At 50.0% G+C, this 17,406-nt stretch overlaps 1 protein-coding gene across 1 annotated transcript in view; it reads left to right on the top strand.

Moving 5' to 3' along the window:
• The window catches only part of LOC118376664 (solute carrier family 22 member 23-like), a 65,582-nt gene extending 48,312 nt beyond the window's left edge, over positions 1–17,270 (top strand). The window contains exons 7-11 of the mRNA XM_052461474.1: positions 5,354–5,456; positions 12,098–12,324; positions 12,780–12,812; positions 13,722–13,845; positions 14,306–17,270. Coding sequence (XP_052317434.1) covers positions 5,354–5,456; positions 12,098–12,324; positions 12,780–12,812; positions 13,722–13,845; positions 14,306–14,744 — 926 coding nt within the window. The 3' untranslated portion in view covers positions 14,745–17,270. The remainder of the gene's footprint in view (positions 1–5,353; positions 5,457–12,097; positions 12,325–12,779; positions 12,813–13,721; positions 13,846–14,305) is intronic.
• Positions 17,271–17,406: the final 136 nt, after the last annotated feature.

The following is a 17,406-nucleotide window of genomic DNA, read 5'->3' as shown; positions in this document are numbered from 1 at the left end:
AGAGGCAGGGAGGACAGAGAGACAGAGAGTAAAAGGAGAGGTAGAGAGACAGAGAGGGAGAGGTAGAGAGACAGATAGTAAAAGGAGAGGTAGAGAGGCAGGGAGGGGAGAGGTAGAGACAGAGTAAAAGGAGAGATGGAGAGGGAGAGAGACAGAGACAGAGAGTAAAAGGAGAGGTAGAGAGACAGAGAGTAAAAGGAGAGGTAGAGAGGGGAGAGGTAGAGATACAAAGAGTAAAAAGAGAGGTAGAAAGACAGAGAGGGGACAGGTAGAGAGACAGAGAGGGGAGAGGTAGAGACAGAGAGGGGAGAGGTAGAGACAGAGAGGGGAGAGGTAGAGACAGAGTAAAAGGAGTGGTAGAGGGAGAGGTAGAGACAGAGAGTAAAAAGAGAGGTAGAAAGACAGAGAGGGGAGAGGTAAGGAGACGGAGAGGTAGAGAGACAGAGAGGGGAGAGGTAGGGAGACAGAGAGGGAGAGGTAGGGGAGACAGAGGGGGAGAGGTAGAGAGACAGAGAGGGGAGAGGTAGAGAGACAGAGAGGGGAGAGGTAGAGAGACAGAGAGGGAGAGGTAGAGAGACAGAGAGGGAGAGGTAGAGAGACAGAGAGGGAGAGAGACAGAGAGGGGAGAGGTAGAGAGACAGAGGGGGGAGAGGTAGAGAGACAGAGAGGGAGAGGTAGAGAGACAGAGAGGGGAGAGGTAGAGAGACAGAGAGGGGAGAGAGACAGAGAGGGGAGAGGTAGAGAGACAGAGGGGGAGAGGTAGAGAGACAGAGAGGGAGAGGTAGAGAGACAGAGAGGGGAGAGGTAGAGAGACAGCAAGGGGAGAGGTAGAGAGGTAGAGAGACAGAGAGGGGAGAGGTAGAGAGACAGAGAGGGGAGAGGTAGAGAGACAGATAGGGAGAGGTAGAGACAGAGAGGGGAGAGGTAGAGACAGAGAGGGAGAGGTAGAGACAGAGAGGGAGAGGTAGAGACAGAGTAAAAGGAGAGGTAGAGGGGAGAGGTAGAGACAGAGAGTAAAAAGAGAGGTAGAAAGACAGAGAGGGGAGAGGTAAGGAGACGGAGAGGTAGAGAGACAGAGAGGGGAGAGGTAGGGAGACAGAGAGGGGAGAGGTAGGGAGACAGAGAGGGGAGAGGTAGAGAGACAGAGAGGGGAGAGGTAGAGAGACAGAGAGGAGAGGTAGAGACAGAGAGGGAGAGGTAGAGAGACAGAGAGGGGAGAGGTAGAGAGACAGAGAGGGGAGAGAGACAGAGAGGGGAGAGGTAGAGAGACAGAGGGGGAGAGGTAGAGAGACAGAGAGGGGAGAGGTAGAGAGACAGAGAGGGGAGAGGTAGAGAGACAGAGAGGGAGAGAGACAGAGAGGGAGAGGTAGAGAGACAGAGGGGGAGAGGTAGAGAGACAGAGAGGGGAGAGGTAGAGAGACAGAGAGGGAGAGGTAGAGAGACAGCAAGGGGAGAGGTAGAGAGGTAGAGAGACAGAGAGGGGAGAGGTAGAGAGACAGAGAGGGGAGAGGTAGAGAGACAGAGAGGGAGAGGTAGAGACAGAGAGGGGAGAGGTAGAGACAGAGAGGGGAGAGGTAGAGACAGAGAGGGAGAGGTAGAGACAGAGTAAAAGGAGAGGTAGAGGGGAGAGGTAGAGACAGAGAGTAAAAAGAGAGGTAGAAAGACAGAGAGGGGAGAGGTAGAGAGACAGATAGGTAGAGAGACAGAGATGGGAGAGGTAGAGAGACAGAGAGGGAGAGGTAGAGAGACAGAGAGGTAGAGAGACAGAGATGGGAGAGGTAGAGAGACAGAGAGGGGAGAGGTAGAGAGACAGAGAGGGGAGAGGTAGAGAGACAGAGAGGGGGAGGTAGAGAGACAGAGAGGGGAGAGGTAGAGAGACAGAGAGGGGAGAGGTAGAGAGACAGAGAGGGGAGAGGTAGAGACAGAGGGAGGTAGAGAGACAGAGAGGGGAGAGGTAGAGACAGAGAGGGGAGAGGTAGAGACAGAGAGGGAGAGGTAGAGAGACGGAGAGGTAGAGAGACAGAGAGTAAAAAGGAGAGGTAGAGAGGCAGGGAGGGGAGAGGTAGAGAGACAGAGAGTAAAAGGAGAGGTAGAGAGGCAGGGAGGGAGAGGTAGAGAGGTAGAGAGACAGAGAGGGAGAGGTAGAGACAGAGAGGGAGAGGTAGAGAGACAGAGAGGGGAGAGGTAGAGAGACAGAGAGGGGAGAGGTAGAGACAGAGGGAGGTAGAGAGACAGAGAGGGGAGAGGTAGAGACAGAGAGGGAGAGGTAGAGACAGAGAGGGGAGAGGTAGAGACAGAGAGGGAGAGGTAGAGAGACAGAGAGGGGAGAGGTAGAGGTAGAGAGACAGAGAGGGGAGAGGTAGAGAGACAGAGAGGGGAGAGGTAGAGAGACAGAGAGGGGAGAGGTAGAGAGACAGAGAGGGGAGAGGTAGAGACAGAGGGAGGTAGAGAGACAGAGAGGGGAGAGGTAGAGACAGAGAGGGGAGAGGTAGAGACAGAGAGGGGAGAGGTAGAGAGACGGAGAGGTAGAGAGACAGAGAGTAAAAGGAGAGGTAGAGAGGCAGGGAGGGGAGAGGTAGAGAGACAGAGAGTAAAAGGAGAGGTAGAGAGGCAGGGAGGGGAGAGACAGAGAGTAAAAGGAGAGGTAGAGAGGCAGGGAGGGGAGAGGTAGAGAGACAGAGAGGGGAGAGGTAGAGAGACAGATAGTAAAAGGAGAGGTAGAGAGGCAGGGAGGGGAGAGGTAGAGACAGAGTAAAAGGAGAGATGGAGAGGGAGAGAGACAGAGACAGAGAGTAAAAGGAGAGGTAGAGAGACAGAGAGTAAAAGGAGAGGTAGAGAGGGGAGAGGTAGAGATACAAAGAGTAAAAAGAGAGGTAGAAAGACAGAGAGGGGACAGGTAGAGAGACAGAGAGGGGAGAGGTAGAGACAGAGAGGGGAGAGGTAGAGACAGAGAGGGGAGAGGTAGAGACAGAGTAAAAGGAGAGGTAGAGGGGAGAGGTAGAGACAGAGAGTAAAAAGAGAGGTAGAAAGACAGAGAGGGGAGAGGTAAGGAGACGGAGAGGTAGAGACAGAGAGGGGAGAGGTAGGGAGACAGAGAGGGAGAGGTAGGGAGACAGAGAGGGGAGAGGTAGAGAGACAGAGAGGGGAGAGGTAGAGAGACAGAGAGGGGAGAGGTAGAGAGACAGAGAGGGGAGAGGTAGAGAGACAGAGAGGGGAGAGAGACAGAGAGGGAGAGGTAGAGAGACAGAGGGGGAGAGGTAGAGAGACAGAGAGGGAGAGGTAGAGAGACAGAGAGGGAGAGGTAGAGAGACAGAGAGGGGAGAGAGACAGAGAGGGGAGAGGTAGAGAGACAGAGGGGGAGAGGTAGAGAGACAGAGAGGGGAGAGGTAGAGAGACAGAGAGGGAGAGGTAGAGAGACAGCAAGGGAGAGGTAGAGAGGTAGAGAGACAGAGAGGGGAGAGGTAGAAAGACAGAGAGGGGACAGGTAGAGAGACAGAGAGGGGAGAGGTAGAGACAGAGAGGGGAGAGGTAGAGACAGAGAGGGGAGAGGTAGAGACAGAGAGGGGAGAGGTAGAGACAGAGTAAAAGGAGAGGTAGAGGGGAGAGGTAGAGACAGAGAGTAAAAAGAGAGGTAGAAAGACAGAGAGGGGAGAGGTAAGGAGACGGAGAGGGGAGAGGTAGGGAGACAGAGAGGGGAGAGGTAGGGAGACAGAGAGGGGAGAGGTAGAGAGACAGAGAGGGGAGAGGTAGAGAGACAGAGAGGGGAGAGGTAGAGAGACAGAGAGGGGAGAGGTAGAGAGACAGAGGGGAGAGGTAGAGAGACAGAGAGGGGAGAGAGACAGAGAGGGGAGAGGTAGAGAGACAGAGGGGGAGAGGTAGAGAGACAGAGAGGGGAGAGGTAGAGAGACAGAGAGGGGAGAGGTAGAGAGACAGAGAGGGGAGAGAGACAGAGAGGGGAGAGGTAGAGAGACAGAGGGGGAGAGGTAGAGAGACAGAGAGGGGAGAGGTAGAGAGACAGAGAGGGGAGAGGTAGAGAGACAGCAAGGGGAGAGGTAGAGAGGTAGAGAGACAGAGAGGGGAGAGGTAGAGAGACAGAGAGGGGAGAGGTAGAGAGACAGAGAGGGGAGAGGTAGAGACAGAGAGGGGAGAGGTAGAGACAGAGAGAGGTAGAGAGACAGAGAGGGGAGAGGTAGAGACAGAGAGAGGTAGAGAGACAGAGAGGGGAGAGGTAGAGACAGAGAGGGGAGAGGTAGAGACAGAGAGGGGAGAGGTAGAGAGACGGAGAGGTAGAGAGACAGAGAGTAAAAGGAGAGGTAGAGAGGCAGGGAGGGGAGAGGTAGAGAGACAGAGAGGGGAGAGGTAGAGAGACAGATAGTAAAAGGAGAGGTAGAGAGGCAGGGAGGGGAGAGGTAGAGACAGAGTAAAAGGAGAGATGGAGAGGGAGAGAGACAGAGAGTAAAAGGAGAGGTAGAGAGACAGAGAGTAAAAGGAGAGGTAGAGAGGGGAGAGGTAGAGAGACGGAGAGGGGAGAGACAGAGAGGTAGAGAGACAGAGAGGGGAGAGGTAGAGAGACAGAGAGGGGAGAGGTAGAGAGACAGAGAGGTAGAGAGACAGAGAGGTAGAGAGACAGAGAGACAGAGGGGAGAGGTAGAGAGACGGAGAGGTAGAGAGACGGAGAGGTAGAGAGACGGAGAGGTAGAGACAGAGAGGGGAGAGGTAGAGAGACAGAGAGGTAGAGAGGTAGAGAGACAGAGAGGGGAGAGGTAGAGAGACAGAGAGGGGAGAGGTAGAGAGACAGAGAGGGGAGAGGTAGAGAGACGGAGAGGTAGAGAGACAGAGAGGGGAGAGGGGAGAGGTAGAGAGACGGAGAGGTAGAGAGGTAGAGAGACAGAGAGGGGTTAGCAGCTGATCGTGCAGTATATACATATGGGAACTCTCACGTAGAGTCAACAACAACACACCATTGTCTATTGCATTTACACGGATCACATTGTTGTTATAAACAACATGTAACTGCAGGTCTCTGATTTCAGTGATGAAATGTGTCTGCCATGGATTCAGTCAGTCAGACACTGTCAGACACACAAACACTCGTTCATTTTTATATGTGCAACTGCAGGGATTTGGTTTCATATGATGAAATATATCTGCAAGGCTTGATGCCAGACACATACACTCCATGAGAAATGAGTTTAACGCAGGGAGCAGATTAATACAGCTGGATCTCATACACACACATCAACCCACAGAAGACCATTACTGTATAATCTGTGTGGTGTGGAGGCTGTGCGTGCGTGTGTGTTGTTTCCTTGCCAGTGTAAAGGTCTCACACTGTGTTCTATCTCACCATCAGAGCTGGAGCATGAGCTGCATAAGAAGCCAAAGAGGACCTGCATCGTCAAGATGACCAGCACCAGAAACCTGTGGAAGAACATTGTTGTGCTCTGTGTCAACTCGTAAGTCTGTCTGTGTCTGTAGGTTTCCCATTGAGAAACAGTACATTGGCCTCCCGGGTGGCGCAGTGGTTAAGGGGGCTGTACTGCAGCGCCAGCTGTGCCACCAGAGACTCTGGGTTCGCGACCAGGCTCTGTTATAACCGTCCGCGACTGGGAGGTCCGTGGGGCGACGCACAATTGGCTTAGCGTCATCCGGGTTAGGGAGGGTTTGGCCGGTAGGGACATCCTTGTCTCATCGCACACCAGCGACTCCTGTGGCGGGCCGGGCGCAGTGCGTTCTAACCAAGCTTGCCAGGTGTACGGTGTTTCCTCCGACACATTGGTGCGGCTCGCTTCCGGGTTGGATGCGCGCTGTGTTAAGAAGCAGTGCGGCTTGGTTGGGTTGTGTATCGGAGGACGTCTCTCCCGAGCCCGTACGGGAGTTGTAGCGATGAGGCAAGATAGTAGCTACTAAAACAATTGGATACCATGAAATTGGGGAGAAAAACGGGGTAAAATAAAAAATGAAAATAAACAATAAATAAAATAGCCATTGTGGCTATGACAAGGCTGTCTGCTGGTATAGTTTGTGGCTATGACAAGGGTGTTTGCCGGTATAGTTTGTGGCTATGACAAGGCTGTTTGCCGGTATAGTTTGTGGCTATGACAAGGCTGTTTGCCGGTATAGTTTGTGACAAGGCTGCGGTATAGTTTGTGGCTATGACAAGGCTGTTTGCCGGTATAGTTTGTGGCTATGACAAGGCTGTTTGCCGGTATAGTTTGTGGCTATGACAAGGCTGTTTGCCGGTATAGTTTGTGGCTATGACAAGGCTGTTTGCTGGTATAGTTTGTGGCTATGACAAGGGTGTTTGCCGGTATAGTTTGTGGCTATGACAAGGCTGTTTGCCGGTATAGTTTGTGGCTATGACAAGGCTGTTTGCCGGTATAGTTTGTGGCTATGACAAGGCTGTTTGCTGGTACACTTTGTGGCTATGACATGGTGGTGTGCCGGTACAGTTTGTGGCTATGACCTGGTTATATCAACATTGTTCCAACCAACGTGAAATAGATATTAAATTGACGTCTTTGCCCAGTGTGCAATGTCTTAACCATTAGACCAGGAGAGATTAGACCAGGAGAGATTAGACCAGGAGAGAATACCCTTCTGCCAGAGAGTCCAACTCACCTAGACCAGGAGAGAATACCCTTCTGCCAGAGAGTCCAACTCACCTAGACCAGGAGAGAATACCCTTCTGCCAGAGAGTCCAACTCACCTAGACCAGGAGAGAATACCCTTCTGCCAGAGAGTCCAACTCACCTAGACCAGGAGAGAATACCCTTCTGCCAGAGAGTCCAACTCACCTAGACCAGGAGAGAATACCCTTCTGCCAGAGAGTCCAACTCACCTAGACCAGGAGAGAATACCCTTCTGCCAGAGAGTCCAACTCACCTAGACCAGGAGAGAATACCCTTCTGCCAGAGTGTCCAACTCACCTAGACCAGGAGAGAATACCCTTCTGCCAGAGAGTCCAACTCACCTAGACCAGGAGAGAATACCCTTCTGCCAGAGAGTCCAGCTCACCTAGACCAGGAGAGATTAGACCAGGAGAGAATACCCTTCTGCCAGAGAGTCCAGCTCACCTAGACCAGGAGAGAATACCCTTCTGCCAGAGAGTCCAACTCACCTAGACCAGGAGAGAATACCCCTCTGCCAGAGAGTCCAGCTCACCTAGACCAGGAGAGAATACCCTTCTGCCAGAGAGTCCAACTCACCTAGACCAGGAGAGAATACCCTTCTGCCAGGGAGTCCAGCTCACCTAGACCAGGAGAGAATACCCTTCTGCCAGAGTGTCCAGCTCACCTAGACCAGGAGAGAATACCCTTCTGCCAGAGAGTCCAACTCACCTAGACCAGGAGAGAATACCCTTCTGCCAGAGAGTCCAGCTCACCTAGACCAGGAGAGAATACCCTTCTGCCAGAGAGTCCAGCTCACCTAGACCAGGAGAGAATACCCTTCTGCCAGAGAGTCCAACTCACCTAGACCAGGAGAGAATACCCTTCTGCCAGAGAGTCCAACTCACCTAGACCTGGAGAGAATACCCTTCTGCCAGAGAGTCCAGCTCACCTAGACCAGGAGAGAATACCCTTCTGCCAGAGAGTCCAGCTCACCTAGACCAGGAGAGAATACCCTTCTGCCAGAGAGTCCAGCTCACCTAGACCAGGAGAGAATACCCTTCTGCCAGAGAGTCCAGCTCACCTAGACCAGGAGAGAATACCCTTCTGCCAGAGTGTCCAGCTCACCTAGACCAGGAGAGAATACCCTTCTGCCAGAGAGTCCAACTCACCTAGACCAGGAGAGAATACCCTTCTGCCAGAGAGTCCAACTCACCTAGACCAGGAGAGAATACCCTTCTGCCAGAGAGTCCAGCTCACCTAGACCAGGAGAGAATACCCTTCTGCCAGAGAGTCCAGCTCACCTAGACCAGGAGAGAATACCCTTCTGCCAGAGAGTCCAACTCACCTAAACCAGGAGAGAATACCCTTCTGCCAGAGAGTCCAGCTCACCTAGACCAGGAGAGAATACCCTTCTGCCAGAGAGTCCAACTCACCTAGACCAGGAGAGAATACCCTTCTGCCAGAGAGTCCAGCTCACCTAGACCAGGAGAGAATACCCTTCTGCCAGAGAGTCCAGCTCACCTAGACCAGGAGAGAATACCCTTCTGCCAGAGAGTCCAGCTCACCTAGACCAGGAGAGAATACCCTTCTGCCAGAGTGTCCAGCTCACCTAGACCAGGAGAGATTAGACCAGGAGAGAATACCCTTCTGCCAGAGAGTCCAACTCACCTAGACCAGGAGAGAATACCCTTCTGCCAGAGAGTCCAGCTCACCTAGACCAGGAGAGAATACCCTTCTGCCAGAGAGTCCAGCTCACCTAGACCAGGAGAGAATACCCTTCTGCCAGAGAGTCCAGCTCACCTAGACCAGGAGAGAATACCCTTCTGCCAGAGAGTCCAACTCACCTAGACCAGGAGAGAATACCCTTCTGCCAGGGAGTCCAGCTCACCTAGACCAGGAGAGAATACCCTTCTGCCAGAGTGTCCAGCTCACCTAGACCAGGAGAGAATACCCTTCTGCCAGAGAGTCCAACTCACCTAGACCAGGAGAGAATACCCTTCTGCCAGAGAGTCCAGCTCACCTAGACCAGGAGAGAATACCCTTCTGCCAGAGTGTCCAGCTCACCTAGACCAGGAGAGAATACCCTTCTGCCAGAGAGTCCAGCTCACCTAGACCAGGAGAGAATACCCTTCTGCCAGAGAGTCCAGCTCACCTAGACCAGGAGAGAATACCCTTCTGCCAGAGAGTCCAACTCACCTAGACCAGGAGAGAATACCCTTCTGCCAGGGAGTCCAGCTCACCTAGACCAGGAGAGAATACCCTTCTGCCAGAGTGTCCAGCTCACCTAGACCAGGAGAGAATACCCTTCTGCCAGAGAGTCCAGCTCACCTAGACCAGGAGAGAATACCCTTCTGCCAGAGAGTCCAGCTCACCTAGACCAGGAGAGAATACCCTTCTGCCAGAGAGTCCAACTCACCTAGACCAGGAGAGAATACCCTTCTGCCAGAGAGTCCAGCTCACCTAGACCAGGAGAGAATACCCTTCTGCCAGAGAGTCCAACTCACCTAGACCAGGAGAGAATACCCTTCTGCCAGGGAGTCCAGCTCACCTAGACCAGGAGAGAATACCCTTCTGCCAGAGTGTCCAGCTCACCTAGACCAGGAGAGAATACCCTTCTGCCAGAGAGTCCAACTCACCTAGACCAGGAGAGAATACCCTTCTGCCAGAGAGTCCAACTCACCTAGACCAGGAGAGAATACCCTTCTGCCAGAGAGTCCAGCTCACCTAGACCAGGAGAGAATACCCTTCTGCCAGAGAGTCCAGCTCACCTAGACCAGGAGAGAATACCCTTCTGCCAGAGAGTCCAACTCACCTAGACCAGGAGAGAATACCCTTCTGCCAGAGAGTCCAACTCACCTAGACCAGGAGAGAATACCCTTCTGCCAGAGAGTCCAGCTCACCTAGACCAGGAGAGAATACCCTTCTGCCAGAGAGTCCAGCTCACCTAGACCAGGAGAGAATACCCTTCTGCCAGAGAGTCCAGCTCACCTAGACCAGGAGAGAATACCCTTCTGCCAGAGAGTCCAGCTCACCTAGACCAGGAGAGAATACCCTTCTGCCAGAGAGTCCAACTCACCTAGACCAGGAGAGAATACCCTTCTGCCAGAGAGTCCAGCTCACCTAGACCAGGAGAGAATACCCTTCTGCCAGAGAGTCCAGCTCACCTAGACCAGGAGAGAATACCCTTCTGCCAGAGAGTCCAACTCACCTAAACCAGGAGAGAATACCCTTCTGCCAGAGAGTCCAGCTCACCTAGACCAGGAGAGAATACCCTTCTGCCAGAGAGTCCAACTCACCTAGACCAGGAGAGAATACCCTTCTGCCAGAGAGTCCAGCTCACCTAGACCAGGAGAGAATACCCTTCTGCCAGAGAGTCCAGCTCACCTAGACCAGGAGAGAATACCCTTCTGCCAGAGAGTCCAGCTCACCTAGACCAGGAGAGAATACCCTTCTGCCAGAGTGTCCAGCTCACCTAGACCAGGAGAGATTAGACCAGGAGAGAATACCCTTCTGCCAGAGAGTCCAACTCACCTAGACCAGGAGAGAATACCCTTCTGCCAGAGAGTCCAGCTCACCTAGACCAGGAGAGAATACCCTTCTGCCAGAGTGTCCAGCTCACCTAGACCAGGAGAGAATACCCTTCTGCCAGAGAGTCCAGCTCACCCAGACCAGGAGAGAATACCCTTCTGCCAGAGAGTCCAGCTCACCTAGACCAGGAGAGAATACCCTTCTGCCAGAGAGTCCAACTCACCTAGACCAGGAGAGAATACCCTTCTGCCAGGAGTCCAGCTCACCTAGACCAGGAGAGAATACCCTTCTGCCAGAGTGTCCAGCTCACCTAGACCAGGAGAGAATACCCTTCTGCCAGAGAGTCCAACTCACCTAGACCAGGAGAGAATACCCTTCTGCCAGAGAGTCCAGCTCACCTAGACCAGGAGAGAATACCCTTCTGCCAGAGTGTCCAGCTCACCTAGACCAGGAGAGAATACCCTTCTGCCAGAGAGTCCAGCTCACCTAGACCAGGAGAGAATACCCTTCTGCCAGAGAGTCCAGCTCACCTAGACCAGGAGAGAATACCCTTCTGCCAGAGAGTCCAACTCACCTAGACCAGGAGAGAATACCCTTCTGCCAGGGAGTCCAGCTCACCTAGACCAGGAGAGAATACCCTTCTGCCAGAGTGTCCAGCTCACCTAGACCATGAGAGAATACCCTTCCGCCAGAGAGTCCAACTCACCTAGACCAGGAGAGAATACCCTTCTGCCAGAGAGTCCAGCTCACCTAGACCAGGAGAGAATACCCTTCTGCCAGAGAGTCCAACTCACCTAGACCAGGAGAGAATACCCTTCTGCCAGGGAGTCCAGCTCACCTAGACCAGGAGAGAATACCCTTCTGCCAGAGTGTCCAGCTCACCTAGACCAGGAGAGAATACCCTTCTGCCAGAGAGTCCAACTCACCTAGACCAGGAGAGAATACCCTTCTGCCAGAGAGTCCAACTCACCTAGACCAGGAGAGAATACCCTTCTGCCAGAGAGTCCAGCTCACCTAGACCAGGAGAGAATACCCTTCTGCCAGAGAGTCCAGCTCACCTAGACCAGGAGAGAATACCCTTCTGCCAGAGAGTCCAACTCACCTAGACCAGGAGAGAATACCCTTCTGCCAGAGAGTCCAACTCACCTAGACCAGGAGAGAATACCCTTCTGCCAGAGAGTCCAGCTCACCTAGACCAGGAGAGAATACCCTTCTGCCAGAGAGTCCAGCTCACCTAGACCAGGAGAGAATACCCTTCTGCCAGAGAGTCCAGCTCACCTAGACCAGGAGAGAATACCCTTCTGCCAGAGTGTCCAGCTCACCTAGACCAGGAGAGAATACCCTTCTGCCAGAGAGTCCAACTCACCTAGACCAGGAGAGAATACCCTTCTGCCAGAGAGTCCAACTCACCTAGACCAGGAGAGAATACCCTTCTGCCAGAGAGTCCAGCTCACCTAGACCAGGAGAGAATACCCTTCTGCCAGAGAGTCCAGCTCACCTAGACCAGGAGAGAATACCCTTCTGCCAGAGAGTCCAACTCACCTAGACCAGGAGAGAATACCCTTCTGCCAGAGTGTCCAGCTCACCTAGACCAGGAGAGATTAGACCAGGAGAGAATACCCTTCTGCCAGAGAGTCCAACTCACCTAGACCAGGAGAGAATACCCTTCTGCCAGAGAGTCCAGCTCACCTAGACCAGGAGAGAATACCCTTCTGCCAGAGAGTCCAGCTCACCTAGACCAGGAGAGAATACCCTTCTGCCAGAGAGTCCAGCTCACCTAGACCAGGAGAGAATACCCTTCTGCCAGAGAGTCCAACTCACCTAGACCAGGAGAGAATACCCTTCTGCCAGAGTGTCCAGAGAATACTCTTCTGCCAGAGAGTCCAACTCACCTAGACCAGGAGAGAATACCCTTCTGCCAGAGAGTCCAACTCACCTACATATCTCTCTTTCCTCAGGTTGACTGGGTACGGTATCCACCACTGTTTTGCCCGCAGTATGATGGACCCGGAGGCTCCTGTGTCGGCCATGTTTCACGCTGACTACTACACTATGACTGGCATCGCCGTAGCGACGTGCCTGGCACTGTGCCCGGCCGTGGCATTCATGGGTCGTCGGGGCGGACTGCTCACCTTCATGATCATCACCGCCCTGGCATCACTGTTGCAGCTGGGTCTGCTCAACTGTGAGTTGGAGACACACACACGTGTTATGCACACACACACACAGATGAAACACAGATATATACATCTTATCTCTATGTAGTAAACATTTAGGTCAACCTTCAGTTTATGAAAGCCCATGTTTTGTCAGATCTTTTAACAAGTGACCAATGCAGGCATCCCCCTCATAATTCTTCATTCACAAATCGCTCTTTACATGGGTAAACACAAAGCAAAATCATCCCATTATAATTATAATTTGTCATAGACAAGTGTCATACTCAGATAATGGACTTACAGTGCTTCAGAGAAGTCATTACTCGTAGAATGTCACTTTCTGCATCATTACCTCTGTTCTTCATTCATTATATCAGATCAACAGTATCACTCAGACAAATAATGAGCTCTTCTAATGGCTATGCTCATGCTAATTTTCTCTATTTTTATTCCCCCTACCCTGGCCTTTGTTTGAATATAGTGATTGGCAAGTACAGCCTTCGCCATGACACAGGTACAGTTTGACTTTATACAATCATACTGATTGGAAGAATGCACTCATTGGTTCCAGGTATAACCCTTTAGGTTCCAGGTATAACCCTTTAGGTTCCAGGTATAACCCTTTAGGTTCCAGGTATAACCCTTTAGGTTCCAGGTATAACCCTTTCGGTTCCAGGTTAAACCCTTTAGGTTCCAGGTATAACCCTTTAGTTTCCAGGTATAACCCTTTAGGTTCCAGGTTAAACCCTTTAGGTTCCAGGTATAACCCTTTAGGTTCCAGGTTAAACCCATTAGGTTCCATGTTAAACCCTTTAGGTTCCAGGTATAACCCTTTTGTTTCCATGTATAACCCTTTAGGTTCCAGGGTAAACCCTTTGGGTTCCAGGTATAACCCTTTAGGTTCCAGGTATAACCCTTTAGGTTCCAGGTTAAACCCTTTTAACCTGGGGAGGCAGGCAGCCTAGTGATTAGAGCGTTGGGACAGTAACTGAAAGGTTGCTAGATTGAATCCCCGAGCAGACAAGGTAAAAATCTGTCTTTCTGCCCCTGAACAAAGCTGTTAACACACTGTTCCTAGGCTGTCATTGTAAAAAGGAATTAGTTCTTAACTGACTTGCCTAGTTAAATAAAGGTTAAAAAAAGGGGGTTCTACTTAGAACCAAAAAGGGTTGACCTATTGGGACAACCAAATAACTGTTTTTGGAACCATTTTTCTAAGAGTATATGCCGGTCAGGTGCTCTACAGGCCAGCCTCAGGCTCCATCTGTTGATTTTGTGTTGTAGAATATACAAAACAGTCATTAAATAAAATGAATGGCGAGTCAGTACACCACTGTGTTTGGTTTTTATTAAGTGAAATGTTTATACTTATGATGTATGTGTCTCACCTCCTCTCGTGTCCCTCCTCCTCTTGTATGGTTAGTTCTGAGGGACACGCTAAACAGGAAGTTCTCTGTGGCATTCTCCATCATTGGAATGTTCTCCTCTCGTGCCGTCAGCACCCTCAGCATCTTCTTCTGCGCTGAGATCACTCCCACCGTCATCAGGTAACACACACACACCTATGTATGCTCTGACTGCACCCACACACACCTAGTTATTTGATTCCTATAACTACACACTACAGGTGGTTTGTGACACCTTAATTGGGAGGACGGGCTTGTGGTAATGGCTGGAGCGGAACATGTGGAAAGGTATCAACAACAACATCAAACACATGGACACCATTCCATTCGCCCCTTCCAGCCATTATGAGCCATCCTCCCCTCAGCAGCCTCCACTGCTACTCACCAAGTTTTAGGTTTGTGTTAGAGTGGCCTACTAGCGCCATCTTTTGGTGTAGTCTGTATGTGTCATATAAATGCAATTTGACAGAGACTGCTGTTCTAGAATGTAGATCAGGGACGGGCAACTGGCGGCCCACAGATAGTAGTATAGTAAACTGTGTAGAATTGCAGGAAATTAAGTGTAAAACTGACTCTCCCTCTGTCTCTCTTCCTCCCTCAGGGGTGGTAGTCTGGGCCTGGTCCTGGCCAGTGCTGGCTTCGGCATGCTGACGGCCCCCATCATGGAGCTCCACAACCAGAAGGGCTACTTCCTGCATCACATGATCTTCGCTGCCTGCACCCTGCTGTGCATCATCTGTCTCCTACTGCTGCCCGAGCCGCGCAACCAGCCCCTGCCAGAGAGCCTCGCGGACGGGGAGAGCTACACTCGCCAGCCCCTCCTCACCCACCGGCCTGGAGAGCAGCACCTCCTTCTCACCAAGCCTGGGGATAGGGACTTATACTCCCGGGTCCACGACACGCCGCAGCATCTTACGGCCACCGGGGGCGCCACAACAGCAGCGGCGACTGCTCTTGCAGCAGTGCCGACATTGTATGTTACCGGAGGGGGGGTGATCAGTAATATTATGGTGTCAAATGGGGTGGGAGGGTCGTCGTAGCAGCAGACACACACTCCTCTCTGACACACACAGACAGAGGATAGGACGAGACTGTGCTGTAGGGATGGCAGGGACTGTCCCAAATAAACTGTCCCACTCCTGGTCACTGTCATGACTGGCCTGGTCTGATGTGATCATGCAGTCAGGAGAACATGGAATAATTCCGCTTGTCAGATTCTTCCATGAGGAACTCTTTAATTTTAAAACATTCCCATTCTGGTGGGTTTAATGGACAAATGATCCCTCTCATTAGAGTCATGATGCGATCTCTCCACGTTGTGTTAGTCTGAAAGGGGGAAATCGAGCTTCCCCAATCATGGACATCCAAGATTTGGCCAAAAGAAAAAACGAATGACTATTCAGATGCCCCAGGAGGGCATCAATGGTTGGATTTAAATGGGTCGTAATGTAATATGGTGATGGGTTAGCCTGTAGAGTAGTGATTCTCTGCGTCCTAAATGTCACCATATTCCCTATATAGTGTACTGCTTTTGACCAGGGACTGCATAGTGCACTACTCATGACCCGAGGCCTATCTATAGGGAATAGGGTACTATTTTGGACACTCAATATGATTTAGTAAGACTTTGAGGGCCTGCAATAGAACAGGATCTTGGAACAAAATATGGGAAAGTATGTCTTTGCAATTAACTGAAACTCATTACAATGACTTACATGCATTAGTGCCCATAGGGTAGTTGTTGCCAAGGGTTGTCAGTGTGTAGAATGAGCAGCATGGTTCCATGCTGAGGAGGGATGCCATGGTGTCTGTAAGTTATCAGCAGAGTAGTGTACTCAAACCGCATAGAGACAAATGTATAGAGCAGCAGAACAGACACTGTATTCTATATTTCATTTGAAACGTCATGGCTTTCAACAGTGGCGTGTGCTCTATGCATTTAATTTCCCTCTACTGATTTTTTTTGCACTAAAATTCAAAGCTAAATCAAACGTAATACAATATTTGTCAGCCAACCTGTTTTAGGTGAAACTGCTGCGCTCTAAATTGAATAAAAGGGTAGGCCTATATACTGTTGCCTACTTGATGGGTTTATTTATGAATTTGTGCCTCCCACCCCCGTCAAAAGTCCAAGTTGGCACTTTATGCTTAGTAGGAGTGGAATCACTATGAGGACTTTAGAAAACAGAGTATTGCTTCCCCCATGTAATGTTGGTGAATGATGGTTGTCAACACAATGCTGTGAGTGACAGTCGGAAACCTAAAAACTGTGATGGAAAAGGATTTGAACTTGACCTTTTCATGGTGTTTTTATTTCCGTATTCTATGGTGTTGAGTGGACAATACTAGTTAGTTACTAGTATGTGCAGAATATGTCCCAAATAGCACCCTGTTTACTACATAGTGCACTACTTGGTGCACTACATAGGGAATAGGGTACAATTTGAGATTGAGCCTGTCTCCACTATGAAACATGTTTCTGAATGGCTTTATCATGATGGTTATTTTGTTTAAAAAATAAAATTAAAATGGGACAGGCTACTTTGAAAGAATCGTTCAGTAATTCAGTATTTATTTTTGTCATGTTGCCAAGGGCATTCTTTTTGCTTGAAATACCTTTAATTTAGCTAATTCTGACCTTTACTGTCCCTGTTCTCAACACTGTGGTAAATAATGTTAGTATATTAGTGTTTTTAGGACTTGTTTCAACCCGTCTCTTCAGCACGGTTAAATAATGGCTGGCCATGCCACAAAGCACAATGTCTATCAGGGTTTTGAAATGGTTAGTGTCTAGTTTATTAGGTTAGTACAATAGTGTGATCTAGTTCGAACAGCTGTGACTTACAGGGTGTTTGTATACAAACTCTACTCTAACATACAAACTATTAATACACACCTTACATTGGCGACCTCAGGTGATTTTATTTGGCTCCCCAAGTTTTCTGAAAAGACCGTAGAAACACCAGCAAATCAGCTCCAACTGATTTTAATTTTAGAAGTCTGTTCCAAAGTATTCCCACGCATAAGAGATATGTGACCGTATACAAATGTAAACAAGGTTTGAAATGATTTGTTTTCGACAAATATATCTATTTTGGCTTCTTTGTCAATTTGCAGTCTACAAATTATTTTTAAGTATGACCTGGCCCCCTGACCATCCACTCAACCAAAATAAATCAGCCGCTGCTGAATCTAGTTAATGATCCCTGATGTATGGACTATCATATCATCAATTATTTTCATAGGGCAATTTTGTCACACAATGTACATAGAGGACCTTAAAGGCCAAGTATACTCTATACATTTCTACCATGAACCATAGTTGATGCAAATGGCACATATTTTGACGGACACCTTGTATTGTTTATTTGGTAGTTTGTAAATGTTTATCAATGAAATATTGTGGTAAAATAAATGAAATTCCATGAGTGATTGTCAACCACTAATATTTTCTAAATGTTTTTTTTATATGATGCACTTGTACATATTAAAACCATAAATGTTGTTTTGATAATAAACCACTTAATGTATTGTTTGTCAATAAATGAACACTATCGAGGTGATACATGTGATGTCTAAGTTTGTAGGTGGGCAGTGGGCACAGGAAATGTTGTGTGTCTGCAGCCTCTAAACAGAGACAGTCTCTGGTTAGATCTCAAGCAAGTGCTAAAACAGCAAGTGACAAACAGTCTAGACAGGTAG

The sequence above is a fragment of the Oncorhynchus keta genome, chromosome 1, assembly GCF_023373465.1.
Source record: "Oncorhynchus keta strain PuntledgeMale-10-30-2019 chromosome 1, Oket_V2, whole genome shotgun sequence".
In the NCBI taxonomy this organism is placed as follows: Eukaryota; Metazoa; Chordata; class Actinopteri; order Salmoniformes; family Salmonidae; genus Oncorhynchus; species Oncorhynchus keta.
This window is presented reverse-complemented; position numbering and strand designations above follow the sequence as displayed.